We start from the raw sequence: 25,330 nt of genomic DNA on the forward strand, positions 1-25,330 counted from the left end.
ATTTGGAATAGCTATAGCTAAGGCTAAGGACAGAGTTAAACTGGGCAGTGGCTTTTTAATTTGAAAATTTGCTAGAGGCCCCTGAGCCTGTTTTATACTGCTTATGCCTACAAATTTTATATTTACATGTAGAATTGCCTTTAGTCATGGCTATATACACAATGCACAAAGTTGGCAGTTAAAAGGAGAGCATTAAGCCTGGAAAAATCCTGAATTCTTTACAAAGTCTTCTTTACAAAGGCAATGTTATATGTCACAATTATATGTTTAGCTAAAAAAATGCATATATCTCTCTCCGTGTTGGCCTTCTGTCCACAATCAGATGGCGTTTTCAATCAACAAAAATGTTGCTTTTGGAAAACACTCTTTAAAGTGGAGACATTTTAAAATGGCTTTTTTGTATTGCAGTGTGGACTGCTTTAGAAAACAATGCCGCATTTTAATCATTGCCACAAAGTTTTAAAGAGCCTGAAAGGAAATGAACGCCAGGCGGAAATGCCACAGGTCAAAGCGTTTTGTTCGTGCGCAGTACAGGGACATAAGCACTTTCAGTCATTTGAGTGTGAATGAGGAACTTTTGGGAAACGATTGAAAATTAAAGCGTGGACAAGGAGCATTTTAGACTAAAATGCAGTTTTTAAATGGATTCCTGAAGACATAGCCTTAATTTATGATTGTTATGAACACCAGCCCATTTGCTTTAGATGTGCTGTTATGGTAAAATAATCAACTTAATTATTGTAAATGTTACACTTTCAATGGGCTATGTACATGGTTTGGTATGGTGTCTGGTCATGAATGTTTCTTTTTTAGATAGACAGTAATACCCTATTGTGAAATCTACATTACATATAAAAGAATAGTATAAAAAAAAAACTTGAGTCTAGACATTTATAGTGCTACATCTAATGCCTTCATATTTATGCTGCATGATAGACGTTATTAAGATTTTAATTATGAGCAAATTATTTGTGGTAAGTGGTTGATGCTGCTGTGTGAGAAAGGTAATTAAAAGAGCGCAATAAGTTGAAACTTTTTATTGATTATTTCTGTTTGAGTGCATTTTTGCTACATTAACTAGAGCAGACATTGTTCACACAAACACACCCACACACAAAGTACATCTTGCTGTGCATCTCCAATCTGCAGGTGCTAACAACCGATAACGGCCAGTGATCAGTGTAGAAGCCAGGAGATAACCACATGGTTGGATGGATGAGTAATCTGCATGACCGAGTGTGTGGATTGGTGTATAGGTTTGTATACACAGGAATGGCAGAAAAGTGGGTTTAGGTGTTCTTTCACATGGCAAGGTGTTTTATAGTTAAACAAATTTCACTTCTTTGAGACCTCATTCAGACATCACAACCAAAGATATCCGACTTACAGGGGCGCTTTGTAGTCTATTGCAAAAATTTATCCTCTGAGAATTGTTGAGAATGAAGGGGTATTTTTGTTATGCTGTTCTAGACACTGTTTTAGACAATGTTCTAGACACTGTGATTAATACAGGGATGAGGAGTGTGGTCTTTCTTGGCCACAAAGATGAAACCAGCACCAAGAGAGAAGAAGATGGTTGGCTTATGCTTACAGCAAAGATTATAGTCATGTTCAAGGAATTACTGTAGGAAAAGTGGGATCGTGAAATTGGTAATACAGGCTAGGAACCTAAAATCCTGAGCATTCAGAATGCTGAAAAACTCCAAACATTCGACAGGAATGCCAGTCAACAAGCTAGCTTGGCATCTTGAAAACTGTTGTTGGAATCCAAGACAACCAGAGCATGCAGAGGAAGGGAAGTTCTGCAGTTTTAGAAATTCTTTTGGATGTAATTTGCATGAAAAGAAAGGAAACTATAGTGACTCACCGGTAGACCCCCACCTTGTTGGCTTGTGACAAGAAAATGGCCAAGCTGACCACAGAGAATACACTTACCTACTTTTAACCTCAGATAGTGTTTTACTGGGAAACTAGTTGCCTGATCTACGGCAGTATTAGCAGGGGACAGAAAAGGAAGGCCGGAAATGAGAGAGAAGAGTGTGAAATATATTTATTGATCCTGGTTCAATATAATGCATAAAATTATGCCCCTTCATAAACAAAGAGTATTCCACTAATGTGTATTTGACAGTGTGAGAATTGCAGTGTGTGCTTAGAACAGAGTAAACTATTTAAACAAATCCAATTTGTCACCACATTATTTGTGTAAAGCTGCTTTGAGAATGTTCATTGTTAAAAGCACTATACAAATAAAAATTATTTGAATGTAATTTATTTAAAAGCCTAGATAATATTCATATAAGGAAAATGACCTTGTACCAATGTAAACACACTAAATATGAGACAAGTTATTGATCCCCCTTCAGGAGCCAACACATTTTTTGTCTAAAAATACAGAAGGAGTTTGGCAAACAGCTACAGGAGGGTTCTGCAAACGTTATTCGGCTTTATACTCTGTTAATAAAGTCTATCTGGATTCAAAACCGCCAAGACTTCTGAGCAAGTTATTCTGAACTGATCAAGATAAAAAAACACAAGAGCTGGACATTTCCTTGCATTATTCTTGCAGGTGTTTTTTTTTTTTTACTTAATGGAAAGGGAATCCGATTTGACTTTAATGGTCAGTTCCTTTTTTACCTGGTGCATTTCCCTAAAAAGCCTTTTCATTCCAGTTGGACTCTGCAGCTAGTATTGGGAACACATGTAGAAAAAGGAAAAGTTATTTTTACTTGTCACATGTACTTTACAGCACAGTACAATTCATTGTTTGCTTATTCCAGCGATGTAAGGAAGCTGAGCACAGAGCGCAGCGTCAGCCATAATACAGTGCCCTTGGAGCACTAAGAGTTAGGGGGCCTTGCATTAGAATCCAAGTCTGGCAACTTGGTGATACTGGAGCTAGAACCTCCAACTTTATGATCAGTAATTTAGAGCCTTGACCATTGAGCAAGTACTCGGTTATACTGTGGGTACTCTGCCTTGACAAAAGGAAAATAAATGCTTGGCAGCCTACATGCAGCCTGAACAGGTTGATCAAACACCCTTCATAAGTCAGTCGAATATCCCAGATGGCCATGATACATACCAAAACATCACCACTTAAAAGCCCCATCAGGTAAGAAACCTTGCTGTTTGCCTTATTGGTGAAGTGTTTCTGACCAAAAGCTAGGAAACACTACTAAAAAAATAAATAAATAAAATAAAAGTCTTACATTCCAAGTACATCAATGCTGCAGTGCTTACAAGTTGAAGTATAATTGTTGCTTGGTGTTGCAGCCAAGGCGAACTTGTTAGGGAAATATACAGGGAAGTTTGACTTTCTTCATCATCAAAGGGAGAGGATAAGGGCAAATCAGTGCTAGACATATATGCAGGAGATAAAGGCATGCACAAAAGGCAAAGCACAGTGGAAACAAAATAAGCGCAAATACACAAGGAAGCCTTTAGTATAAGTCGCACACAGGCAAATAATCTGGCACAGAGTGAATGAAGAACCAAGGTTTTTAAGTGCTGCAGGCTGATGAGATGATGAGGAGCAGGTGCATTTACTGATTTAATCAGAATGGGAAGCAAAGTGAAGTGCCATGCCCAAGAAATCACAAACACACACACACACACACACACACACACAAACACAAACAGGCAGAGATGGAGATGGGCAAAACACACTAGAAAAAATATTAAATCACGACACATGAAACTGCGCTGTTATATCTAAATAATACGCTTTGGGGTAGCATGGTGCCACCCTACCATGGCATATATTATTTTCCAAAACTTAAAATAAAATAAAAATAAAATAAATAAAAATAAATATTGATATTAAAAAAAATTTGATTGTGCCTTTTTTATTGTGCTAACTCTAAAAGGATTTATTTGTTAATTTGTTGATTGTTTAATGGTAGAACAAATGCTAAAGCCGCAGTGAAATTATGAACAATCAAAATACATCTGGCTAGACAAATGTACCAATAAGTACACCTTAGGCCCAGATGCTCATCTTGCTGATCATTATTGATTGAGTAATTTGTTTTTTTGTTTTTTTGTGGCAGAAAAAAGTATTTTTCTTCTGTGAATTCATTTGAGTAAGAGTCATAGTATGTCACCTATTTTAGACATAAAATGGACTTTAAATGAAAATGAGCATAAAGCTTGACCATTTAGTGAGATAAAGCATAATATCCTTTATGATGTAATGTCGATTATTAATAAAGGGTAATTTTTTAAGAGTTACACAGTCTCCAGTCCATTTTTCTTAAAAGCAAGTGTTGTAAAACACGTTCTAATTTAAATGCATTAATTCTGCTTTGAACGTCTTTTTTGAAAAAAAAGATCTGATATTTAAATAAGAATGTATTTGTCCTCAGACTGCTGTTCAGCTTTTTTAAAAGTTTTATTACACTTGCCCAAGCTTGAACGGGTTTCATTTCATAATGCTGTGCATCGTAAAAAACACAGTAGAATGTTCTGAAGTTATCAGATTTAATGCTAGGAACCATAGAAGTAGGCGTTGCATGCCATATTCATACATCTCTAAAATGTTTAAACCTGACACTAACCATATTATGACAATACATATATTAGATATCCGTTTTTTTTGTACATTATTATTATTATTGTTTTTATTATTATTATTATTATTATTGTTAAGAATTTATACATTTATTTGTTATAAAGAATCATTCAAAAGTTACTGTAGTAATATCTGAAAACTATGAAACAGCATATACCGTATTTTTCAGACTATAAGCCGCTACTTTTTCCCACGTTTTAAACCCCATGGCTTTCCTGGGTTTTTCCCAGTTTCACAAACTTCAAGCCAAAAAACTGAACCCCATAACATTAGACCAATGAAATTTCCAAACAGAAACAAAAAAAATTATTTTTCTTGGCAACATCGTTACAGGTTAGTCAAAGAAACTTAGAAATGAGCATCAGAAAATAATAAGGACATAATCCTCAGTCTTGCACACATGCAGTAATAGCGCAAAAATGCGGCAGCAGGCTATTCCCAAAATACCGCTATGCTCCTAAAGGAAGTGCAACATATTTCACCCGTTACACAGTGTGTAACGTGTCTTTCCTTAAAGCCAGTGTAAAGTTTGTTAGTTTCATTGTAGACAGGTGCGGCTTATTTATGTTCAAAATAAAAATATTTGTAAAATTCATATTGTAATAATTCATATTCTTATATATGGGTTTATTATATACGCTTTATAGTCCGGAAATTACGGTAAAGGTTGACAGTTTATATATTGTACAAATTATTTTGAAACTTGTAGCACCAATAATAAAAATAATAATAAAAACAGACACATGACACCACCAAAGTTACATAATCCTTTCATTAAAAATGTCATCAATTTGCTCACTTATTTATTTATTTATTTTTTAAGTTAGATTTTGTCGTGTAATATTCATACTTTTGCAGATTGGTTTTCAGTAACTATTGCTAGTAATTATGTCCCTACATCTGATGTAAACAGACAAACTTCTCTCTCTCTCTCTTTCTCACACACACACACACACACACACACACTCTTACACAAAAAGACTGGAGCTGATATTACTTTTGCTGTGGAATAAAAAACCTAGTCGTGGGTTGTACGCCTCTCTTGCTAAAAAATTGACTAGTCATAGCTTGGATTTTGTCCTTTATAGATGTCTGATATGAGAAACGTTGTGCATTGTGATACAGAAAGACATAATGACATGGTTTGTTTGCCTGTGTAATAGAAATAAGATACTGAAAGCATTCTCTAAAGCCCTTTTTTGATTTTCATGGAATATTTTAAGCAGAGCATTGTAATAAATGGATTTCATCCAAACAGGAGAATGCAAACAAAGAAATATATTCATTCAAGAAAAAGAAAAAATGTAAAATAAAAATAAATGTGCAAGATTAAAACTGACTTTGTTTTTTGTATCAAATCTCATGTGAACCAAATGATAAGATACAAAAATTAATTTTTGTCTGGCTCAGTTGTGAAGATAATTAACCTGTTAAATAGCTGGTTAATTATTCAGATATTCATCTAAAAGCATATTATTCAATGCTTGCTATGAATAGACTGTATTTACAAGAGAGAGGAATGGAAATTATTATGCAGTCTATTCAGACAACTAACTAGACGTATACACTAGTATTTGTGTGTATACACAATGAACATAGATTACATTACTATACATAATTAGGTAATGTATTTTATACAGGTACATATACAAGCTGTAGGGTATCTGGTTAAGACTAGTGGTGTTGAGATCTGCAATTATAGAACATATTTAAAAAAGTTGGGTCAGACAAAAGAAAAAGAAAAGTATTTGCTCCATCTTTGATCTCCTGGTAATGCTATAGACATCCATTCCCAGTACCCAAGCAAACAATATTTCCTGCGCTCTTGGTGGTGAAAATGGTATACTCTCTCTCTCCCACTATCTCTCTCTGCTTCTCTCTCTTTATCCTTTTTAATTTTTCTCCCACTCTTGTCAATCAGAGTAAAATGAGCACTTGTATGTTGAATACGTTTATAGTAATTTTCTAATTTTGTGTCTGATAGAGATTGGTTTAACACATTTTAGAAGAAGCCGTTGGACATTACACTTTCTGGTTGGTTGCTTTTGTATGATGTATGATTTTGTTTTCTGGAGGGGGTATTTTGGCAAGTTTCCAGATTTGGAAGAATGTAGTTGAAATTAAATTGGTGGTGGCAGGTTTGAAATTATGTTGCAAATACAAACATTTATTGACATGGAAGAGATAGACAGCATTCTGTTATTCTTTTTTAGTAACTGCCCAGATAAGGTCAAAAAGCAGTTTAACTAAGGCTATGGGTTTTTTTGTCTAGACATTAGACTGCAAAATATTGCATGAAGGTACAAATATAAACAACAGTCCTGCCCACATCTCTATTTGAGACCAGTTATAAATGATGTTAAATGAAATCAAAAGTTCAGGCCATGGGTGTTTTGGGATTAAATCCAAAATTTAAAAAAATAAATATTTTGAGCACTAAACAGATCTAGAACATGGGAATGCATTCGACCTATGAAATACAACTTACTATCTAACTATGCTGCTGTGTTAATGTTGATGTAATATAATTATGTTGCTTGTTAAAAGAAAAAAAAAATATTTGCTTCAATTATATTGAGGTGCTTAGAAGGTCCCCTGGTGGTCTAGTGGTTAAGACGCAGCGCTCCCACAGCTGCGACCCGGTCAGGGAACCATCCCCAGCCACTCTCAGTGCCGGTCCCAAGCCCGGATAAATTGGGGAGGGTTGCGTTAGGAAGGGCATTCAGCGTAAAAACATGTGCCAAATCAAACGTGCGGAGGATCTGCTGTGGCGACCCCTAACGGGAGAAGCCGAAAGAAAGTTTATATTGAGGTGCTTAAAAGCATTGTTTACTATTATTGGAACTGTGCAATGAATCAGTTCCTCTTTGTACAATGTATGTGCAACGAACCATAAACCCTTATGCAATGTGTGTCATTTATCATTTCCTCTCTTACTTTTACCCCTATTTTTTCCAGCGTTTGGTAGAAGCCGCAGAAGAGGCCCACCTGCAGCATGAGGAAGACCCCAACCTACAGGTGAGAACCAGTTCTATCTTACTACAGCAAGGTCACAAATGGATAGCAGATAATGTCAGTCAGTGTCTGCTACTGAAAATTTAAATGTGGTGTTTAAAATATGTTTTTGTGGTTAAACACTTTTAGCCTCTTAAATTTCTCTTACATTGGTTGGAGTGGATGATCTTGAGTAGACTGCTATAAAGCTCTGACCTCAACTATATTAAACCTCTTCAGGATTGATTGGTACACTTACTCCATCCCATTACTATCACCCTTGTGGCTGAATGAGCAAAATCTAGTAGAACATCTTCCCAGAATAGTGGAGGTTATTATAACAGCTAGTGTGGAACAAATGTGGAATAAGATCAGGTGTCAACTTATTAAACTTATCAACTTATTTTTGTCTAGTTGTGTACTAGTGATATAATTTGTGTGTAAAACCTTTACTAAATAGTAAACATACTGTATATACTCAACTATGGTATACAAAATTTATTTTATTTAAAACTATAAAAATCCAGTACCATGGATATTGCCATTGTTGTTGCAGAGGATGAACAAGCTCAAATTGATATTATATTTGTTATTTATTTTGCCTAACATAATTACATTCTTAATGTGTAGCTTCTGCTGGTGTTAAAGCATATCTGTTTAATAAGCCACCATATGCATTGAATGACCTTCAATGGGATCTCATAGGCAAAGTTTCACCAAAAACTGAATAAAACAGAAAAATACCTGGGGATTTTTTTTTTATTCTAATGTAAATTCAACATTCATTGCTCTGTTATCACAAGAATAAGTAATGATGAGATAATTGCATGAATGTACAGCTATTATAATAAAGTGAACAATGAGTAAAATTACTCAGCTCAAAAATTTGAACTCATACCTCTGTTAACTTTGCTTATGATATGTTATAACTAAAAACTTATTTCACATTTGTTTGTCTCTGTGTCACTTCAATATAGAATAAATAAATTTTTAAACAGAATATCCATAGGCTAATGATCCATCTTAAAAATATATTTACATATATATTACATCACATCCTGGCTTTTCTGTAGCCCATATCAACAGATTTAGTTACAATTCCTATCTGTTTGCCAGCATTCTAAAGACAAAAACCACACACTGCTCTCGCTCACAGCCTATAGTCGCTTAAGTCAGTTAAGCCTCTGCAGCAAATGCACTTGTATCATCTGTTAAATAATGGCACTTTCAAATGTGGCACAACTGCTTAATGTTGAGTGCAAGTGGAGCAAGCATTTAGATACAAAATGGTTTAATTATTGTATGATTGTGGGATCTATCTATCTATCTATCTATCTATCTATCTATCTATCTGTCTGTCTGTCTGTCTGTCTGTCTGTCTGTCTGTCTGTCTGTCTGTCTGTCTGTAAATAATGTGTTCACACAAACCCACGGAGTCACGGATTGGATAATTTTTCAGATCAGCAAAAAACAGGGAGTAGACAAATATAATTTGCTTTCCATTTATTACAAGAAGGAAATGCTCCCATACATGCGATTTCAATTTTGGGAGCCTTTTCAAATTCTTCTGCTTTTCGGCTAGCCATTGTTGTTTACTGAATAACATGTCCCATTCACGTCAATTTGCCATTTGAGTAATTTGTGATAGTAATATCAGATTTTTCCATTTATGCCAATGTACTGTCTTCTTCTTCTTTCGGCTGCTCCCATTAGGGGTCGCCACAGTGGATCATCCGTCTCCATACCACCCTGTCCTCTACATCTGCCTCTTTCACAGCAACTACCTGCATGTCTTTCCTCACCACATCCATGAACCTCCTCCTTGGCCTTCCTCTTTTCCTCCTACCTGGTGGCTCCATCTTCAGCATTCTTCTACCAATATAATTCATGTCCCTTCTCTGCACATGTCCAAACCATCTCAATCTCGCCTCCCTCACCTTGTCACCAAAACATCCTACATGTGCTGTCCCTCTAATAAACTCATTTCTAATCTTGTCCATCCTTGTCACTCCCAACGAAAACCTTAACATCTTCAGCTCTGCTACCTCCAGCTCCACCTCCTGTCTTTTACTCAATGCCACTGTCTCTAATCCATACAACATCGCAGGTCTCACCACAGTCCTATAAACTTTCCTTTCATTCTTGCAGATACCCTACTATCACAAATCACTCCTGTCACTCTTCTCCACCCACTCCACCCTGCCTGCACTCTTTTCTTTACTTCTCTAACACACTCTCCATTACTTTGCACTGTTGACCCCAGGTACCTGAACTCCTCCACCTTCTCCACCTCTTCTCCTGCAACCGCATCACCCACTGCCCTCCCTCTCATTCACACACATGTACTCTGTCTTACTCCTACTGACTTTCATTCCCCTTCTCTCCAGCGCATACCTCCACCTCTCCAGGCTCTTCTCAACCTGCTCTACTCTCACCACAAATCACAATATCATCTGCAAACATCATAGTCCAGGGAGACTCCTGTCTGACCTCGTCTGTCAACCTGTCCATCACCACTGCAAACAGGAAAGGGCTCAGGGCCGATCCTTGATGCAGTCCAACCTTCACCCTGAACCAGTCTGTCGTACCTACTGCACACTTCACTGCCATCACACTGTCCTCATACATGTCCTGCACCACCCTCACATACTTCTCTGACACACCTGACTTCCTCATACAATACCACAACTCCTCTCTTGGCACTCTGTCGACGCTTTCTAAATCCACAAATACACAATGCAATTCCTTCTGTCCTTCTCTATACTTCTCCATCAACATCCTCAAAGCAAATAAGGCATCTGTGGTGCTCTTCCTCGGCATGAAACCATACTGTTGCTCACAGATGGTCACCTCTTCTCTCAGCCTGGCTTCCACTACTCTTTCCCATAACTTCATGGTGTGACTGATCAACTTAATTCCCCTGTAGTTACTGCAGGTCTGCACATCTCCCTTATGCTTAAAGATTGGTACCAGCACACTCCTTCTCCATTCCTCAGGCATCCTCTCCCCTTCCAGAATCCTGTTAAACAATCTGGTTAAAAACTCCACTGCCATCTCTCCTAAACATCTCCACACTTCTACCGGTATGTCATCTGGTCCAACCGACTTTCCATTCTTCATCCTCTTAATCGCTGCTCTCACTTCCTCCTTACTAATCCTATCTACATCCTGCTTCACCAACTCCACATCCTCCAACCTTCTCTCTCTGATTTTCCTCATTCATCAGCTGCTCAAAATACTCCCTCCACCTTCTCAACACACTCTCCTCACTAGTCAACACATTTCCTCTCCATCCTTTATTGCTCTAACTTGCAGTACATCCTTCCCAGCTCGGTCCCTCTGCCTGGCCAATCGGTATAAATCCTTTTCTCCTTCCTTAGTGTCCAACCTCTTATACAGCTCCTCATATGCCTTTTCCTTGGCTTTCGCCACATCCTTTTACCTGCTGCCGCATCTCCTTGTACTCCTGCCTACTTTTCTCATCACTCTGTCGATCCCACTTCTGTTTTGCCAACCTCTTTCCCCTAATGCTCTCCTGCACTTCCTCATTCCACCACCACGTCTCCTTGTCTTGCTTTCTATTTCCAGATGTCACACCAAGTACTTTTCTAGCTGCCTCCTCATCACTCCTGCAGTAGTTGCCCAATCATCCGCACCTCCTCACCACCACCAAGCCCCTGTCTGACCTCTTCCCTGAACCTCACACTACACTCTTCCTCCTTCAGTTTCCACCATCTTATTCTTCTTTCAATCCTTACTTTCCTCCTCTTCATCTTCGCCTCCAAAACCATCCTACAGACCACCATCCGATGCTGTCTAGCTACACTGTCCCCGCCAACACCTTACAGTCTCCAATCTCCTTCAGGTTGCATCTCCTGCATAGCACATAGTCCACCTGTGTGCACCTTCTTCCACTCCTATACGTCACCCTATGATCCTCCTTCTTCTTAAAACACCACTGCCATTTCCATCCTTTTAGCAAAATCTACCACCATCTGCCCTTCCACATTCCTCTCCTTAAAACCATACCTACCCATCACCTCCTCATCCCCTCTGTTCCCTTCACCTACATGCCCATTAAAGTCTGCCCCAATCACCAATCGTTCTTTCCTAGGTACACCATCTACCACTTCATCTAATTCTCTCCAGAATCTTTCCTTCTCCTCCATCTCACAGCCAACTTGTGGAGCATAGGCACTGATGACATTTATCATCATCCTTCAACTTCCACCTTCACGATCATCACCCTATCAGAAACTCTTCACCTCCACTACACTCTTACTGTACTCTTCCTTCAGAATCACCCCTACACCATTTCTCTTCCCATCCGCACCATGATAAAACAGTTTAAACCCACCTCCAATGTTCCTGGCCTTACTCCCTTTCCACTTGGTCTCTTGAACACACAGCATATCTACCTTTCTCCTCTCCATCATATCAGCTACCTCTCTCCCTTTACCCGTCATAGTACCAACATTTAAAGTACCAACCCGAACCTCTACTCTCCTACACTGCTCCTTTTCCTGCCGTCTCTGTAGATGTCTTCCTCCTCTCCTTCTCCTCCTTCGGCCAACAGTAGCCCAATTTCCACCGTTACCCTGTTGGCTAACGATACCTGTGGCGGTCGTTGTTAACCCGGGCCTCGACCGATCCGGTATGAAATTCTCATTTGTGATCTGCATATTTGATTTGGCACGTTTTATGCTGGATGCCCTTCCTAACACAATCCTCCCCATTTACCCGGGCTTGGGACCGGCACTAAGAGTGCACTGGCTTGTGCCCCCCTAATGGCTGGGTTATGCCAATGTACTGTAAGTGTGCATATATTTTAAGCATACCAGGGAACAAGCGTAAAGACATGCACATGCGATGTCACAGTTTTATTTTCTCACTTTTGTTCCAGGTTAACCAACGCAGACACTGGTTTCAGCATCTGACATTTGCATACATGAGGCTAAATGCATTAAAAATAAATTAGAAAGAGAGAAAGAGAGAGAGAGAGAGAGAGAGAGAGAGAGAGAGAGAATAAAACAAGGATTTGCACTCAGTGGTGTCACTTAATTATGGTCACTCACAATATTTTTTTTCCTTTCCTCTTTGGCCTTTTCCCTGGCCTCCGCTAACTGCTACATTTGCATCAACTGAAAATATCCTGAATGTTGTCAAATGTTCTTGAAGATCCTAAGAAACCAAAAAAAAAAATTCTGAAGAAGAAATGTTTACTGATACTAATCCAAAGATTTTGACTTCCTATTTGGTATCCGTAAATTAATAGATTTAGTTTTTTTTTTTCTTTCTTTCACAATAAAATACACTTGCAATACTTGTTTGCAGTACTTGCTTTTGTTTTCTTACAGGCTTTACAGAATAATGAAATGTAAATTTGGCTTAGATTTTGATTCCCTGCAACTGGATACATTTAATACATTGGTAGTACACAATACCTGCTTTGTTGGAAATGTTTTCATCTGTGTGAAGTGTATTAATGCTATTAATGAAGTTTGACAGTGTGAAGATTATTCATGATATAAATGCTATTATGTAGATAGATAGAGATAGACATTAGTGCCATATATGAGAAAAGATAAAAAAAAAAAAAAGAATAAATAGTCATTGACACAGATCTTTATTGCTTCTTTAACATTTAACATACCTCTGTGACATTTGTTAGTGTCATCTGTAGGCCATTAAAAAAAATGTCTTGGTTCAACTCATGTCTCTTATTAAGGTAATGAGATGTTGCCTCAACAATGCTTTGGGAATGCTTCCGAATTTCCACACTTTAAATCATGTGTGTACAACAGCACGACGCCACGGGTGGGGTGACGTCAAGACTAGGAAGCTATCAAAATCACAAGCGGTGGAGATGGCAATTGCTTTTGCAAGGGAAAGAAGTGCTGCAGGTATTCAGGGAATATAGCCTGGAGATGCATCGTCTCGTTCCCTCTGGGAACCAAGGTTAAATACGTAACCTACAGACATTTCCCTTCAGGAACTCGAGCTGTGTCAACAACGCTTTTTAAACGAGAGTCTAATACTGCCAGACAGTCCCTGCCTAGGGATGGGCACAGCTAGGTCTGAAGACAGAGGGGCCAGACGTGGCCCTAAGTTTAAGGCTGTAGAACCTGACAAAGATCAACAGGGTAGAAATTGTTGCAGATGTCTTGGCGAGATGCTACAGAGGACAAGAGCTTAGAGACCACCACACTTCGAGTGGAGTGAGCTCTGACCCCGAAAGGTACGGGGAGACCAGAGTACTCATTAGAGGATAATATAGCATCCACAATCCACCTGCTAAACGTCTGCTTGTTTGCAAGGAGTCCCTTTTTATAGGGACTGTAGCAGACAAAAAGCTGCTCCGACTTTCTCCATAGTTCTGTTCTGTAGACATACATGTCTCCTTGGGCCTGAAAGGGAGGAGGATATAATGCCCGAAGCATAACGGGTCATGGGTGAACCGAGGGCAATTTGGGAACATACCGTGGTCTGGGGTAAAAAAAAAGCACTGGCCATGCCTGGGGTAAATTCCAAGAGAGACTGGAGGTGACAGAGAGAGCCTGAAGGTCACTCTTTAGAGAGGAGCTGGCCAGAAAAAATGCTCAAAGGAAGACCTAGACAGGGCCTTCAGAACAACGGCCAGGTCATACACAGGCACTTTAGGTTGCACCCTCAGCCTCAGCCTCTGGGTACTGTGGAGGAAACCTTTTACTAACGGGTCCCTGCCCAGTGACTTCTCAGTGATCGGAGCATGATAAGCTGCAATAGCGGACACTTTTCATGGTGAAAGCAGACAATTGTGTTGCGAGCTAAACTGACAGGCAGTTAACTGGATCTAATTGGTGGCGCTCGCACCACCTGGTGAACAGGTGCCACCTTACGACATCTAGCCTCCTCGTGGAGGGGGCTCTGGCTTGAAAAATGGTTTCTACTATCTCGGTGGAGAGACCAGAGGCTAAGATAAAGGAAAAACCAGAGGAGAGAGTGCGATGTCTTTTGAGTCGGGGCCCACTACAAAGACCTTGGGCGGAGCAGCCACTAATGACCGCCCCCCCATCTCGTGCAGGTGGCGTCCGTCAATAGTGTTACACAATGACAAGGAGCTCCCAGCATGGGGCCCTGAGACAGGAACCAGGGTTCTCGCCACACGTCTAAGGCCCGTGATCTTGATTGTGTAAAGTGGGTTGCCCATCCGGGAGAACCCTCTGTCCCTAAGCCACCACTGTATACCACGTTGGATGCGGCTGCCATAAGACCCAGCAGCGAGAGCGCCCTTCTCAAAAAACTCAGCCGGAGCGGTGCATAAGCATAGACATGCGGCTGCAATGACATCATTCGGCTCCATCGAGAGACTGCATGTGCTTCTTATAGCTTCCTGGTCACCACCCGGTAACGTTGCGCCGTTCTGTTGGACAGACACAAAGCGTTATTGATGCAGCTCGAGTTTCTGAAAGGGAACCATGGCAACTTTATTATAATATCATTTGGTATAATATAACATTAGTCATGGGCAGAGGTGGGACATGGGGTATATCTGTATAAATAGATGATTTGCTGTGGTGACCCCATAACAGGAGCAACTGAAAGAAGGTATAAGGCAACATTAACATTAGGCCTTATGAACACAGGCTTATTAAAAATGGGCATTTGAATGGACTGCTTGGTCTTTTTGAAACATGAGATAATTTTGATTATTCAGAGGTACTGGTGTTTGTACTAAAGTATTTCATTCTTGATGTAATCCAACTAGATGTTTTATAGATACAGACTAATACGAAGCAATGACGCTATATTGGTTCAGGTGGATTTGGCTTGAGGTGTAGCTCAACACAATCAGGGAAGAAGGAACTAAACACAGTTTTACATTTGCTGCAGGTTCCCGACATATTACATTTGGTCACATATCGATTTTGCACAAACAACTACTGTATCTACTGTAAATGAAATATCGTTTGAAGAGCTTAGGCACGTTTACTTTTACTTCTCCTCATCTCTGTTTAGACACTCAACACACACTTACTGCTAATTAGTGAAACTACCACATCTCTTTATTTGAGGTTGCACAGTACAGCTGGTCTGTACCACTGCCTGATTACAGGCCAAATCACAGAAAATGCACTTGATTCCCAAGAGTAAGGTCTGGTTAAATTGTGGCAGTGGAAGCTTTATCGATTTAATAACCTGACCTGAACTGAGCAAGTAATCAAAATGGCATCTTGTTCGAGAGCACAGCCTGTGCTGTAATGTAGCAGGACTCAAGAGATCTCATTGTAATCAACACTGTTGTTCTTTTAGACCAGATAAAGGCAAGCTGTGATGGCAGCGATGCTAGAATTCTGATTAAAGCACCATTAAACTCAGTCTCTTGGTAGTAAATAAGAGGTTCAACGGATGTAAAATAACTGGAATATTAAAAGAAATTGCATATACAAATATGGTAATTCTTTGTATTATATAATATGCAAAAAATAACTGGATGAAACATTTGTTTTTAGAATTTAAAATTACAGTAATTGTTAATAGATATATACACAATTGTATAATATATTGTGCACTATATAGTATTTTAGGTAAATGCTGATGTTCTCTCAAATTAAAACACTATCTCTAATACTATGAGGAAATGTTATTCTGAATTAAAGAATTAACAGTGTTTATAAATAATAGATCATGAAATTGCATAATTTTAACACTATATGGACAAAACTATTGATGTAGTGTGAGCAACACTGCTTTTTTCAATTTATCAGTAACTGACTTTACTAATGCCTTTGTGGCTGAAAGAGCACAGATAAAAAAAAAAACAACACTCTAAAATCTAGTTGACCATCTTCCCAGAGTAATGGAGGTAACAGCTAATAGAAACTAAATGTGAAGTGGGACATCTAAAAAGCACATACTGTATGAATCCTATAGTCAGGTGTCCGCAAACCTTTGTCTATATAGTGTTCTCCTACAGTCCTGTTAAAAGTAGCATCTATATAATAGATTTGTTCAATGTTCATAATGATGCATTGAATGAATTTATTACGAAAGTAGTACTATAGATGCAAAAGGCAGGTTTGGTTTACAAAAAAAAAAAAGGATGCATGATCTGTATATTATTATGACCTTTACTGTGAAAGTATTGATTACTACACATTTTTTTGTAGTGATTTGGATAAGTTGTTTGTTCTTTTATCACGCACCCCCCACAAATGTTATGCAGTGCATTTCACCGGAAACAAAATTGAATAGTTCATCTCATGAGTATTCTGGTCCGAGTGTTCTTTTATCACGTGAATACCATATGCGCTGTGCACTTATATACATATATATGTATTACTGGAACTGTTGTTAAAGTAGGTGTATGTAGATGTGTTGGGGTATCTGCTTATTAAAAATGTAACATTTAATTTTATTTATGATCAAAAGAACAAAATAAACTAAATGAAGGGTCATTTTGATGGAGATTCAAAGAGCCAAGGGAGTAAAATGAGCCAATATTCCCATCACTATGCTTAATGCTATGAAGTATAGTTATTTCTTAATATCTTTTTGTTGCCTTTAATCTATTTCATCAATGATTGATTATCAACCAATAACCTGTTGAATTAATATTATTGAATTGTAATAGTATTCCATTAAGAGGCTCTACTAAACTTAAAAATCTAGTATTTTTGCCTCGAACAAACCAGAGATCAGTCATGCTATAAATCAGAAGAAATCTTTTTTTTTTTGTTTTAAGTTTTCTCTATCATAAAACATTATTATTATTATTATTATTATTATTATTATTATTTTGCAATTCTTGCAAAACTAAAACCTTCAACAAAAATGTATCCAAATAAAGATTAGATGTCTGGTTACCTCAGTAGGTTTTGACCATAACATTTATAGATAAAAAAAAAAAAGCATTCAGCATTCATTCAGAATCATGACCCCAAAATTCCTAACTGGTCTTGATCTCTGGTGGCTTTTAATGGCTCTGCATTTGGCATTCTGGTGACAAGCAGGCAATTACTGAGAACACCCCTGTGCACCTAAAAATAACATCATGCCTGTCTGTATAGGGTGAAGCCTCTTTAGAAGGAACATATCCTGATCACTGTGTGTGTGTGTGTGTGTGTGTGTGTGTGTGTGTGTGTGTGTGTGTGTGTGTGTGTGTGTGACTTTTGGATACATATTTGGCTGGCAGCAGAGAGAGATAGAGGTTTTGCTTATCTACTCACACCAGAGCTCCTTCTCAACCCAGTGGAATTGGCTTCTTAATCTATTCTGTCCCTCTTTCCTCTTTGCTTTCTTTCTCTATCCCTCTCTTTTTCTCTCTTTCCCTCTCTCTCTCTTCAATCCTCATGCAAATAGGCAGGCATAAAAAATGTGTGCATGCCAGCCCACCACCATGGTGTAATGTAGTGGATGTTCTTCTTTTTTACAGTTATAAATGGGGGTTTGGAAATTAACCACATAAGCACACTTCACTCCAAGGTAGTGGTGACCGAGTGGGAACACTTCAGGAGCAAATGCAGTGTTTTTTTCTTAATGTAATAACAATAATGTCTCCTTAAGGATTTCTCCTATGTTGCTATCCAGTTGTTTATTTGGTGTAACTAAATTGCAGGTTTTTCCAGTGTTTTTGTAGGTGTTTATCTCTCTCTTTGACACTGGTGGCAAAACCTTCACATAAAATATATAAACTATATATATATAATATATATAAAAACTCATTTACTACTCCATGCTGGTTAAAAAATTCTTAAATGCTAATTCATTCTTTTGGTGATTTTGATGAACGAGTTTCAAAGAACCAAGTTCCTAAAATGATCCAATCTTCCAATCACTAGTTAATATTAAATCAATTAAATCATATCAATTAAATAGACTCAAATATATGAAATATATGTGTAAGAGTATACAGAGACTGGGTAAGGGACTGGGTCCCTTTTTTATTCCCTATTTTTGGGCCACGGTCCAAAACACGGTGTATTTTTAAGCTGTGTTAGGGGCCAACTGGCTGAAAATAGACTATATTTACTATATTAGCTTGTCTGTGTACACCTCAGTGATGATGAGAAACCTGTTGTAATGAAACCAGTAGTATAAAAGGTACCACTCGAATGCTGCTTGCCTGCTAGGATAGTGTGTTGTGTGTGTGAATGTGGGTGTGCACATTGTAATGGAATATAAGTGTACCATATAAGTTGTATTCTCCCTTCTATCTCTGCCTAGTGTTCATAAGATCAGTTACCCAAAGATGAATGAATAAATAACCCTATCTATCATTTTGCTCCTCAATGCGCTTCCCTTTAATCTAACTCTCTCTTTCTCTCTGTCTGTCTCTCACTGTGTCTTTTCTTTCCTCTATTTTTTGCTTCATAAATATTTGTGCTTGAGAGCGCTTCAGAGGCAATCATTCCCTCTCGGATGAGTTTTTTTCTTTCCCCATTGCAGGGCAGAACTTAATTCCACACCTCTAAAATGTGCAATTACAGGCAATTTCAGGAGACTCTAAATAGGATTTTCATGGCCGTCCACAATTTCTGTTGGTGTGATGGCATGCGAGGGAGCATCAGCTCCATGCAAATTTTTCAAAATCCTTTTTTAGTCCAAATGTTAATGTAGACAAGGGTGTATCTTGTGTACTGTGTTGTTTATATTGAGTATATAGTTTGCAGCATCATGGAGCACGGAATCATGGAGCACGGAAGAGAAATTCATACCAGATCGGTCGAGGCCCGGGTTACCAATGACCGCCACAGGTATCGTTAGCCAACAGGGTAACGGTGGAAATTGGTCTACTATTGGCCGAAGGAGAGGAGGAAGACGTCTACAGAGACAGCAGGGAAAGGAGAAATGTAGGAGAGTGGAGGTTAGGGTTGGTACTTTAAATGTTGGTACTATGACTGGTAAAGGGAGAAGGATAGCTGATATGATGGAGAGAAGAAAGGTAGATATGTTGTGTGTGCAGAAGACCAAGTGGAAAGGAAGTAAGGCCAGGAACATTGGAGGTGGGTTTAAACTGTTCTTTCATGGTGTGGATGGAAAGAGAAATTGTGTAGGGGTGATTCTGAAGGAAGAGTACAGTAAAAGTGTAGTGAAGGTAAAGAGAGTTTTCGATAGGGTGATAAACATGAAGCTGGAAGTTGAAGGGGTGATGATAAATGTCCCCAGTGTTTATGCTCCACAAGTAAGTTGTGAGATGGAGGAGAAGGAAACATTCTGGAGTGAGTTAGATGAAGTCGTAGAAGGTGTACCTAGGAATGAAAGATTGGTGATTAGGGCAGATTTAAATGGGCATGTAGGTGAAGGAAACAGAGGGGATGAGGAGGTAATGGGTAGGTATGGCCTTAAGGATAGGAATGTAAAAGGGCAGATGGTGGGATATTTTGACAAAAGGATAGGAATGGCAGTGGTGAATACTTATTTAAGAAGAAGGAGGATCATAGGTTGATGTATAAGAGTGGAGGAAGGTGCACACAGGTGGACTATGTTCTATGTGGGAGATCCAACCTGAAGGAGATTGGAGACTGTAAGGTGTTGGCAGCGGACAGTGCAGCTAGACAGCATCGTTGGTGGTCTGTAGGATGGTTTTGGAGGTAAAGATAAAGAGGAGGAGAGTGAGGACTAAAAGAAGAATAAGATGGTGGGAACTGAAGGAGAAAGACTGTAGTGTGAGATCCAGGGAAGAAGTCAGACAGGGGCTCGTGGTGGTGAGGAAGTGCTGAATGATTGGGCAACTACTGCAGAAGTGATAAGGGAGGCAGCTAGAAAGGTACTTGGTGTGACATCTGGAAAAAGAAAGGAAGACAAAGAGACGTGGTGGTGGAATGAGGAAGTGCAGGAAAGCATAAGGAGAAAGAGGTTGGCAAAGCAGAATTGGGATCGACAGAGTGATGAGAAAAATAGTCAGGAGTACAAGAAGATGCGGCAGCAGGTAAAGAGGGATGTGGCGAAAGACAAGGAAAAGGCATATGAGGAGCTGTATGAGAAGTTGTACACTAAGGAAGGAGAAAAGTATTTGTACCGTTTGGCCAGGCAGAGGGACCGAGCTGAGAAGGATGTGCTGCAAGTTAGAGCAATAAAGGATGGAGATGGAATTATGTTGACTAGTGAGGAGAGTGTGTTGAGAAGGTGGAGGGAGAATTTTGCCCAGCTGATGAACGAGGAAAATGAGAGAGAGAAGGTTGGATGGTGTGAAGATGAAGCAGGAAGTGGATAGGAGTAGTAAGGAGGAAGTGAGAGCAGCAATTAAGAGGATGAGTGGGAAGTCGTACGTCAGGGTGCTGAGAGAGGAATTGTGGTATTGTATGAGGAAGTCAGGTGCGTCAGAGAAGTATGTGAGGGTGGTGCAGGACATGTATGAGGACAGTGTGACAGCAGTGAAGTGTGCAGTAGAAACGAAAGACTGGTTCAAGGTGGAGGTTGGACCGCATCAAGGATCAGCCCTTTCCTGTTTGCAGTGGTGATGAACAGGTTGACGGACAAGGTAATAGAGTAAAGTAATAGAGAGTGTGTTAGAGAAGTGAAGAAAAAAGTGCAGGCAGGGTCGAGTGGGTGGAGAAGAGTGGCAGGAGTGATTTGTGATAGAAAGTATCTGCAAGAATAAAAGATACATTTTATAGGACTGTGGTGAGACCTGCGATTTTTGAGTAAAAGACAGGAGGTGGAGCAGGACATGGGGTATACATAGTATATTGGCCAGCAGCCATATCACCCTGTAGCCCAAGACAGCTTGCCCACTGAAGCTAAGCAGGGTTGAGCCTGGCCAGTACTTGGATGGGAGACCACCTGGGAAAAACCAGGTTGCTGCTGGTAGAGGTGTTAGTGAGACCAGCAGGGGGTGCTCACCCTGTGGTCTGTGTGGGTCCTTACACCCCAGTATAGTGACGGGGACACTATACTGTAAAAAAAAAAAAAAAAAAAAACAGAAAAAAAGCACCGTCCTTCGGATTAAACGTTAAACCGAGGTCCTGACTCTCTGTGGTCATTAAAAAATCCCAGGATGTCTTTCGAAAACGAGTAGGGGTGTTCCCCGGCATCCTGGCCAAAAAACTTGCCCGCTGGCCTACTTAATCATCCCCTCATATTAATTGGCTATATCACTCTCCTCTCCACTAATATGCTGGTGTGTGGTGGGCGTTCTGGCGCAATATGGCTGCCGTCGCATTATCCAGGTGGATGCTGCACATTGGTGGTGGTTGAGGAGAATCCCCCTTTCATATGTAAAGCGCTTTGAGTGCTGCAGAAAAGCGCTATATAAATGTAACAAATTATTATTATTATTATTAAAATGCTGAGGATGGAGCTGCCAGGAAGGAGGAAAAGATGAAGGCCAAGGAGGCAGTTTATGGATGTGGTGAGAGAAGACATGCAGGTAGTTGGGTTGAAAGATGCAGATGTAAAGAACATGGGGTTATGAAGACGGATGATCCGCTGTGGTGACCCCTAATGGTAGAAGTTGAACGAAGAAGATAAAGAGAAATCTTTTAACCTTTTAGAACAATTTTTTACAACAGTTTTTAATGCATAAAAAAAAAAAACATGAAAATAGAGGATATTCTTTTACTGAAAACATAAAATACAGGCACTTCTTCTCAGTTTATATAATTTTTATGACCTATGAAGCTCAGCTGATAGGAGACAATGATATTTGGCGCATGGTTATGCCAAAGTGGTGGTGAACTCCTTGGCCTTGTTCTGGTTAATCTGTACAAACTAGCACTTTATAAAGGATGAAGCACCTTTTAATGGATGAGATGGAGCAAGTGAACCTGGTGACATGGCTGATGGAAGTACCCTATACAGTATCTGCAGCTTGGGTGAAGGGATTGCATTTGATGGACATGTGCTCAGTCCTGGAGGAGTTTGAAACGTAGGTATTTAGCTGCTCATGATGTCTTTATGAGCTGCGGTTATGACACTAAGTTTTTGTGGAAATCTCGCCAATAAAATATCTACAAGGTTAAAGTAATTCAAGCATACTGTACATAAGGCTGACACAGGGAAAGCAATTCCTTTGAAATGAAACTATGTTTGTATTTAGAGCATGAGGATGGACCAAGGAAAATGTGGTCTGTTGTGCTTAGTGCATTCATTTTACAGTTTTCTTACATCAACCACCTGGTCTTTTCCATTCTTCTTCTACCTGACAGTGATAAATTGCAGTCCTCTCTTGAGCTGTTATGCCTTTTATCTGGCTTACGAGATGACTGGGGAAGTTGTGGGTTATTTTTATAAACTGTCTCAGGGTACTCATTACCCCTGCATAGACACACAAGCAAGCCTTTGATGTTTTTGGGGTTTCTCGATTATTTTTAAATGTGTGCATAAATAATCCCTGTAATAAGGAAAGCACAGAATGCTAAGATATCGGTTCTTTAATATAGCATATAATGCACAGGATGTACAGTACTTATAAGGATGGACTTGCATAATGATCCAATGACAAGTATGCACTACTTTTACTGATTGGCTTTACTTATAACTATTGCTATGGAAAAAAAGTTCCTTAATAGACATTAAGACAAGACTTACAACAACCTGTTAGTTCAGCGTGAGTGGATTTGATGGAAGCTGAATATCCACAGCTCGAACAAGGTTAATTGCAGTCCAGTTTTGAAGATTAGATTACACTTTCATTACACACTGGATATGCTAGGTCACTTTGATCATGCCTCTTTTCCCTTTTTCTCGAGATATATATATATTCTATTCTATTCTATTTCCTTGAGGTTAGCTTATCTTCTAATGCATAAAGAAATTCTTCTCTGGCATAGCGTGAGAGCTATTAGTCACTTTGGTAAATGGGAGAGTAAATGAGATTTATTTACAGCCACTGTTATGTTTTTTCAGCTGATCATTACTTAAAGTATCTATTAAGGAATCAAAATCACATGTAGCAGAAAAAGATATGCAATGTTTCTGTCATAGTGGTTAGATGGAGCATTAAAACCTAAAAGTTTTCAATGGATAAACAATGTTGATTCAAGTACCATGTATCAAGTTTTATTGGCATGTGTCCTGTGTTGTGAATGCACAATAATGGAGGTGCTGATTTAAAAATAGTTTATTATAATAGCAGGGCAAACAAATAAAAAATTCGACAGGCAAAAACACATGGAATACAGGAGACATGAAATAAAATAGCTGGATATCAGCATATATTAGCTTAATGAGTTGTTTTGCAGGGCATACATACATACATACATACATACATTAAATAGGATTAAACAGACAACACTTGAACACGAGGACCAGTGCCAAGACAGCTGTGGAGACATATATAAAATGAAATTTCTGGTGCAAAAATGTTAACAAACTCTTAACTAGTACAAAAACCCCAATACTGTGAATGGATTGTAAATGTACCTATTTAAAAAATGTCTGTACAAATGCCCTGCAAAGTAAAAATAATACTAAATTGTATTGTAAATTGTAATTGTATTGTAAATGCTAAACAGTTTCAATATTGCTAAAATATTGTATAATGCATTTAGAAAGTATTGCACATATTAATCTGAAACATTGTGAGGTTGCAGTGTCTGAACTGACTGGTGATCGTAGTGAGTGAGGAGTGATGTTTTCTATATGATATAATAAATTGAAGTATGGTAATGGATAGCATGGAGATGGTCATTATACTCGGCTGTTGAAAATTCTAACTACCTTCAGGAAAAAGCTGTTTTAAAGGCAATTTTTATTTGCCCTGAGAAAAGGGGAAAGAGAAAACAGATGAGCTTGGTATAAGGTATAGGAGATGATGCCCTTGTCTTGTATTTGATGGTGAAGATGTGATAAAGTGCCCCTAAAGAGGAAATTGGGGCATGGTGCACCTCATTATATGGTGCCCACCCTGCCCTGGCACCCCCAGGGAGCTGGTCAGTTAACCTTGCCACATTCAGTGCTTCAGGGCATGGCCAGCTCCAGCAAGTTTCATCCTCGGTCTCCGCCCAGGACCATAGCAGGCCTGGAGGGCACCAGGGCGTAGCTTCAGCTCTAGGCTTACCAGAGGTCAGTCTCGATAGACTGATACCCTTAGGAAGCTGCTAGGCAGCTTGGTAAATTCTGCCAAACGTGTCTCAATGGATCCTGCATACTGTAGACAGAGGCTATACGATATAGTTCAGGTCTAGTCCGCCCTGGTTTGTCGGGGTATTGCCCAGTTTGGTGGGACCTGTGCAGGCTCTGGTAATGAAACAAGAGGTAAACACTTTCCTGAGGAAGGAGGCAATTTAGGTGGTCCCTCCATCAGACAGAGAGTCTGGGTTCTGCAGCCGGTACTTTATAGTTCCCAAAAAGGACGAGGGGTTGAGTCCTATTTTAGATCAAGTCATGTTTCAAATTAGATCAGAGAACTTGTTTGTCACGATAGATCTGTAAGAATGCATGTTTCCATGTATCCGAACTTCCTTCTCACAGGAAGTTCCTAATGTTTGCTTTCGGGGCCAAAGCTCATTAATATCGGGTCCTTCCGCACGGCCCCACACATTCACAAAGTGAATGAATGTGGCTCTGACTTTCTGAACTATATCAACGATGGTTGATTTAAGTTTGATCAGAGCTTCTGGCGGTCCGACATCGAGATGTCGTTCTTGGCCTCCTGCACATGAAACCCCTCCAGTGGTGGTTTAGAGACGAAGGGTTCTCCCAGGAGGGCAACCAACTCTGCACCGTCAAGGTCTCATGTTAACCCTTCGAGCCTTAGCTGTATTGAAAGATCCTGCATTCCTGCTGCAAGGCCACTGGCTCCATCTCACTTGGCACATAAACTGCCTGGAAGATGTTGGC

General features: G+C 39.3%; 1 protein-coding gene across 3 annotated transcripts in view; it reads left to right on the top strand.

The window, feature by feature from the left end:
• The window catches only part of cacna2d3a (calcium channel, voltage-dependent, alpha 2/delta subunit 3a), a 238,455-nt gene that overhangs the window by 50,421 nt on the left and 162,704 nt on the right, over nt 1-25,330 (top strand). For all 3 annotated transcript variants that reach the window (XM_046871522.1, XM_046871523.1, XM_046871525.1), the window contains exon 4: nt 7,532-7,591. In XM_046871522.1, the coding sequence (XP_046727478.1) occupies nt 7,532-7,591 (60 nt within the window). The remainder of the gene's footprint in view (nt 1-7,531; nt 7,592-25,330) is intronic.

This window comes from Silurus meridionalis, chromosome 17 (assembly GCF_014805685.1).
Source record: "Silurus meridionalis isolate SWU-2019-XX chromosome 17, ASM1480568v1, whole genome shotgun sequence".
In the NCBI taxonomy this organism is placed as follows: Eukaryota; Metazoa; Chordata; class Actinopteri; order Siluriformes; family Siluridae; genus Silurus; species Silurus meridionalis.